Source organism: Phyllostomus hastatus, unplaced genomic scaffold (genome assembly GCF_019186645.2).
Source record: "Phyllostomus hastatus isolate PE091 unplaced genomic scaffold, TTU_PhHast_1.1 phas_scaffold_39, whole genome shotgun sequence".
Lineage (NCBI taxonomy): Eukaryota > Metazoa > Chordata > Mammalia > Chiroptera > Phyllostomidae > Phyllostomus > Phyllostomus hastatus.
Genome location: NW_025334028.1, coordinates 25,904,523 through 25,911,262, shown reverse-complemented (window position 1 = coordinate 25,911,262; position 6,740 = coordinate 25,904,523). Strand labels below are relative to the sequence as shown.

Here is a 6,740-nt window from a genome sequence, read left to right as displayed (position 1 = left end):
CACGACGTCACTAAAGCTGGGCGCTTTAAAGCGCGCTGAAGTGCGGGAGCCAGGATGCTCTAGCGGGTTTGGGGAGCTCCCGCGGGGCGAACCCCGAGATCCCCGCTGGTGACAGCTCCTAGTATCTCTCTTTACAACGATCTCACCCCGCCAGCCTGCCAAAGTAGAAAACTCCTCGGGCGAAAGTGGTGTCCCTGCTCCCCATCACTTGCTGATTCAAAGCTTTCCTGCACCAGCTAGGAGAGTACTACTTTCCCGGGGGCGCTTCCACGGGGTGCTGAGGTCCGCCCGCCCAGCAGCAAAGAGCCCAGGAGGCAAAGAACTTCAGGGGACTCGGCTCTCGCCGACAGCGGGTGAGTGGGCACCTCTGCGGCTGCAGACCTGGGGCGATGGCCTCTCTCCCTGCAGCCTCGAACTGGACCGCCGGCGCGGGAGGAGCGGGCGCTGACGCCGGGCACCTGAGTGAGGCGCTCACGGCTGGGGCAACAGCGGGGGCGGCTGAGGCTGACTGGCTGCAACTGCTGGCCCAAGCCGGCAATCTCTCCGCCTCGTCCTCCACGATGGGACTGCCCACGACCTCCCCCGCGCCTTCGCAGCCCCGGGCCAACCTCACCAACCAGTTCGTGCAGCCGTCCTGGCGCATCGCGCTCTGGTCCCTCGCATACGGCGTGGTGGTGGCTGTGGCTGTCTTCGGGAACCTCGTGGTCATCTGGATCATCCTGGCCCACAAGCGCATGAGGACCGTCACCAACTACTTCCTCGTGAACCTGGCTTTCTCCGACGCCTCCATGGCCGCTTTCAACACCTTGGTCAACTTCATCTATGCTCTTCACAGCGAGTGGTACTTCGGCGCCAACTACTGTCGCTTCCAGAATTTCTTCCCTATCACAGCGGTGTTCGCCAGCATCTACTCTATGACGGCCATTGCGGTGGACAGGTGAGGAGAAAGCCGGGAAGGAGGAGGGAGAAGGGACAGAAAAGAGCCGGGCAGGAGGATAAGGTTACAAAGGAAATGGTGACAAGACGGGTTTGATAAAAGGAAAGGGACTAGGAAGGCGTTCTTGGAGAAAGGAGGTCAGGGACCCTCTGTAGTCCTGCAAGGCCTGAACCAGTTTCTGTTTCCATGGTCCCTCCACCCCCACCCTAGCCCCGTGACCCCCTTAAGAGCTTTCGAGGGACTGAAGGAGGAATATGGGAAAATCTGTAATTCCAAGTAGAACAAAATCAGCTAGAAATACCTAATACTAGCAAATTTCTCAAATGGCTTCAAACGACCGAATCAAAATTTATGTCTCTGTAAAATGTGCTTTTTTACATTTCTCTATTCACTCAGAGAAATGAATGAAGTCACCCTCCACCCTTCCTTCCGCTCTCTGGTTTGCTGGTCCTCATCCCCACCCAGCACATCCCCTATCCTTATCCCAGGCTCAACACTGGTTTCGCTGCCTAGTCACGGAACATCCATCCAGCGGAGCAACAAACTCCCTCCCAAAGATTGCCACCAGCTAGCAGCTTCCACACCATCTCAGGTTAGAGTTCACTTCCAGTAATCTGCAGGGGCTATGTACAAGCTGGGTAAATCCTGTGCCTCAAATATTGCATCCAAATCTTTCAGATAATGAACCCTCAAAAACCCACAGAATAAGCGGTTAGAGAACAGACATGACAGCTGTCAAAGGGGAAGGGAGTTGAGAGGTTGGGTGAGAAAGGTGACGGGATTAAGTAAAGAAAAATTAAAACCTCATAGACACAGACAACATTATGATGATTACCAAAGGGGAAAAGGGGTGAGGGGAGCTAGAAGAAGGTAAAGAGGGTGGTGTAAGGAGATAGGCAGGGGGATAAGGTGACCTGGGTTGGTGGACACACAATACAATATGTAGATGATGTACTGTAGAATTGTACACCTGAAACCTGTATAATTTTATTAACCAATATCACCTGAGGAATCCAATACATTTTTTTAAGGAAAAGAAATTAGACACACTGATTTGTAGCTGTTTAACTTTTAGATTGTTTCCTCATCTACAGTGGAGATTCTCAGATGCTCAAATAAAAAGCTGGATAGACCTCCAATGTTTGTTCTCATATTTAAGTTTTAAAATGTTCTATGTGCTGCTAAATGTTGGTTTCTCATATTGAACATTATGAAATATGCATGCTTGAATGATGACAGTGGTAAATCCCCACATATTATTGAAACTGGTTTCACTTTAATTCAACACTATGCTAAAAAAAATAACCACATCAGTTAATTCCAGCCTCACTTTTGTGATTGGCAGCCATGTGGGAGATACAGGGGGTGATTTTACTGTAACTGCAAATCTCAATATTCTCACGCATGGGAAAACTACATTTTTTGACATTAGCATGCCTATTTCAAAATAAAATGAGGCTTAATATTAATTCTTACTATATTAAGCCACTATTATAAGGAAAATAATAAGGAAAAAAGTTATTTCCATAAGTCTATCCTTTGTGTTTACTATTTTAAAATAGTGAGCATTGAGGTATTGATGACATCTGTAGACACTGTTTTGAATGCCAGACTCAGAGCGTTAAACTGAAGGAGCTGTGGTGAGTTGCCACTTAGTAGAAGAAGTAAGCACAAAATCACACCTTTTTTGCCATCTCTCTGAAACTTTCAATCATCTTTTTCCCCTTTATATCTGATTTTCCACATGTCTCAACCCTTCATTTTTGTAAGGGTAGAAATAAAAAGAAGCAATTTAATCAGCTCCAAATTGGGCAACAGGTAAAATGGCTTCTAACCTTGCTCTAACAAAATTAATATAAATGAATGTTGCTTTGGTTTGCATACCTTCCTTGTTTTGTCTTTGTTTCTTTTTTATTTTTATATTTGTCTTTTTTATTTATTGTAAGCATATGGCTTTTAATGTTGTGATCAGGAGAACAGGCACTAGCATATCATGTTATGAAACTGTCCCAATATCCTTTACATTTTAACGATGCATTATGAAATTTGATGAAAATTTAATGTGTGTGAAATTGGTGGTATTTCAATTAAGAAATACTGTCTGCCAGCATTTATACAAAATCTGAAATGGCTTGGGATTATTTTAATGGTTAATGTAATGCTATCTACACTCACTGGTTTGAAATTACACTCACTGGTTAATGTAATGCTATTTACACTCACTGGTTTGAAATTAATAAATACGACTTATTCTTTATTCAAAAACATTCAATTACTAAAACTGTAAAAAGTTTATGGAGCATACAATTTGCAACAAAATCTGAAGCATACTCAGTTTGGATACCAAAAATCTTTTTTTAAAAAACTGTTATTTAAAGAAGTGTCTTTTGAGCACACAATTAATAAAAAAGAAATACAGAAATAAAGACTTTAAGATAATTTTTAAAATCAAATATTATACAGATATAACAGTTCTCAGAACTCCCAATAGTTTACCAGTGCAAAAAATCTCTCTATAACAAGGATGAACTAGAAAAAAAAAAACCTTAAATAAACACTTGTATTTGCAGTTATCTTATAGATTTAAGTTTACAACATTGACCCTTCTGGGGAAATCCAGGTGAGTTGTGGTCTTTTGTTTATGGTTGCCTGGACTCCTTGGCACATATAGTACATAGTTAACAGTGTACACTCACAGAAATTATATTTTTATGCTATTAATGGCTTGTTGAAATAATCTTAAAGGGTGTTTAATCCCTAGTTAGTTTTTATTGATAAAGGAATACATCATGCCTCAAAAATCTAAGGATGGAACTGTCTTTTGATCTAGTGATCCCACTGCTGGGATTATACCCTAAGAATCCTGAAACACCAGTTCAAAGGAACCTGTGCACCCCAATGCTCATAGCAGCATTATTTACAATAGCCACATTCCGGAAGCAACCTAAGTGCTCATCAGTAAATGAGTGGATCAAAAAACTGTGGTACATTTACACAATGGAATACTATGCAGCAGAAAGAAAGAAGGAACTCCTACCCTTCACAATAGCATGGATGTAACTGGGGAACATTATGTTAAGTGAAATAAACCAGGTAGCAAAAGACAAATACCATATGATCCCACCTGTAAGTGGAACCTAATCAATAAAACAAATAAATGAGCAAAATAGAACCAGAGACATGGAAATAAGGAATAAAATGACAGTGACCAGAGGGGAGGGAGAGAGGGAAGACAGGGGAAAGAAGGGGAAGGGTCTCATCAAGGAACATGTATAAAGGACCCAAGGACATGGACAACAGGGTAGAGGCTGACTGAGGGACTGGGGGGTGGGGAGCAGGGCAGGGGAGAGCAATGGGGGTGGGGGGAGGGATTGGGATAACTGTAATTAAACAAAAAGAAAAAAGAAAAGGGTCTTATACAATAAAAAACCTGATAGCAAGATAAATTGATTACCAGAGATAAACAAGAATTTCATGTGAGTGTTTATACTCTTTTATTAAATTGTGATCTCTGCTAGACTACAACCCACTGATACAAGGCTGAAATTTTCCTGTTAATTAAAAGAGAAATTTATGGCAAAAAAAAAGGAATACATCATTTAGACTGTAAGGTGAACACTTGACTTATTTAATTGTGACTGTTTTCTGTCCCATTTAATATAAACTGAATTGTATCCCACTAGAAAACACTCAATTCACCCTATACCTCAGCCTAAAGGTAAAAGGCCCTCTGAGCTTGAAAACTACTTTCTCTTTGTTTCTGGCACATCTGACTTCTCTTCAGCTGCAACAAAATGCTTGCAAGTGCCTATGACCTTAGAAATTTTAGGCCTGAGAAGGACTGGAGATACTGCCTTCATGAACACCTGTATTTTGCCAGTGGAGGTCCTCAAGCCAGTGGCTACACATTTTGTCAAGAAAAAGGCAGTGAGTCTTCTTTGAAGTGCTTGACCCTTCATTCTGTACTGGAAGAATTGCTCACTTTCTACCTCTACTTTTAAAAATAAGTATAATATTGGTAACTCTACTAAAGATTTCAATGTGAGGATACAGGTTCTGGTCTTACCCTGAAGTGTGTTCCCTTCTGCTGTTTTGGAAATTCCTGAAAAACTGTCTTTATTGGCCAAGAAACTATCTTTCAGTTCCTCACAGTTCCTTCTTGCCAGGGAGGCTACTTCACCAGCCCTACACATACACACACACACACTGGAATTATTTGCCAATAAAGAGTCACTTTCTCTTTCTAGTATCTTACCCAAATTTGCCATTTTGTGATGCAAATTTAAATGTAACATCTAAAACACACTAAGCTTCCCCAGGATCATGCAGTAGAGCCAAGATTCAAACAACTGCAGTCAACTCCCAGGCCCATACTCTCCTGAACTTTTACGCTGTTACAGCTTCTGAGAAGTTGTGATGGCTGCGGGGTTTAGCAAGACAAAGTTCTTCCTTCAATTAAATTAGAATTTGGGGCTTGTTTATACTATACATCATATAGCAAATATGTATATGTATGTATGTATATGCATATATATCTCACATCTTTATACTACCTATATCTTGAGAATGTATATGTTAGAAAATTATTAATATAACAGATAATATTAAAATATTGTTATTTTTATTCATTTATGATGTACCACTCTATTATGGGGATATTGGAAAACAGAAAATATTTTCTAAGCACATTTTTAAGATATAGTTAGAAATGCTAAGAAGGTTTATTCACATAGAGTAAAGGAAAATTTTAGAGCACATGGTCCAGTATTGACTGGAACATTTCATTAAAGAATTTTTAAGATGATAATTCACTATTTCTTACCTGAAAACCTTAGGTAATTTAATATTAATATGTTTTATTCATTAGTTCAAAAATATTAAGAAAGAAAAAATACTTTACATTCTTTAAACACAAAAACACACCTGACGTGAATAATTACTAAAAGAAATATTCCATCTAACAGAACTGTTAAATTTTTTATTCACACAGATAAAAATCGATCTTATATACTACTATTTGTTTTTAAATTTCTTTAAGGAGTTTCTTTTTCATAAAGCTAACTGTTATGCAAAATATTCATAGAACCTCTAATTCTTTTGAAGTTAATTAAGGGCAAATAAAAAATACAGTCATAAATCAAATTGTGAAGGCTCACTCTCTCCATGTAATCTCATCCAAATTCATGGCTTCATTTTCCATTTTTGAATGAAGAGCTCCAATATTTTCTCTTATCTAATTGGTTTTCTTCTGGATTATAGACACATAATTTATACAATAAAGTAGATAAATATAAATGAATAAAATTACTTTAAATGTATTGTGGTAAATGTTACAGCATTGCTATAAATGTCATCGGATGTAAACACTTTAGTCAGTTTTTTAAACTACTTTATCAGTCTTTACCTCTAGCTCCCTGAGCTAATCTCTGTATTTTTTTCTACTTCCGAGAAAGCCATTGCCCATGCAGTTGACAGTCTAAGTGTTACAGTGAGACTTAACTCATTTTTTTTTCTTAGCCCAGATGATGAACTTGGTGAATTTAACCTAAGATCAATTACTTTGCCTTTGGGTTCTTTGCAAAATAGTAACTAAAACTATGTTTTAGAAAAGATTACTTTTAGGAAATTCATTATGAGTCATCAGAACTTTCTATAATTTGTAGTTCTTATTCAAGAATCTAAAAATCACATATTTGAATATAACATCAATTCTCCCACATCTCCTGACACATGCATATAAATGTGATAACATTAATTCAGATATCCATTATTTTTAGTTTATAACTATTACTTATAAACTATA

General features: G+C 39.0%; 1 protein-coding gene across 1 annotated transcript in view; it reads left to right on the top strand.

Moving 5' to 3' along the window:
* The first annotated feature begins 389 nt into the window (after positions 1–389).
* The window catches only part of TACR3 (tachykinin receptor 3), a 71,594-nt gene continuing 65,243 nt past the window's right edge, over positions 390–6,740 (top strand). The window contains exon 1 of the mRNA XM_045820340.1: positions 390–937. Coding sequence (XP_045676296.1) covers positions 390–937 — 548 coding nt within the window. The remainder of the gene's footprint in view (positions 938–6,740) is intronic.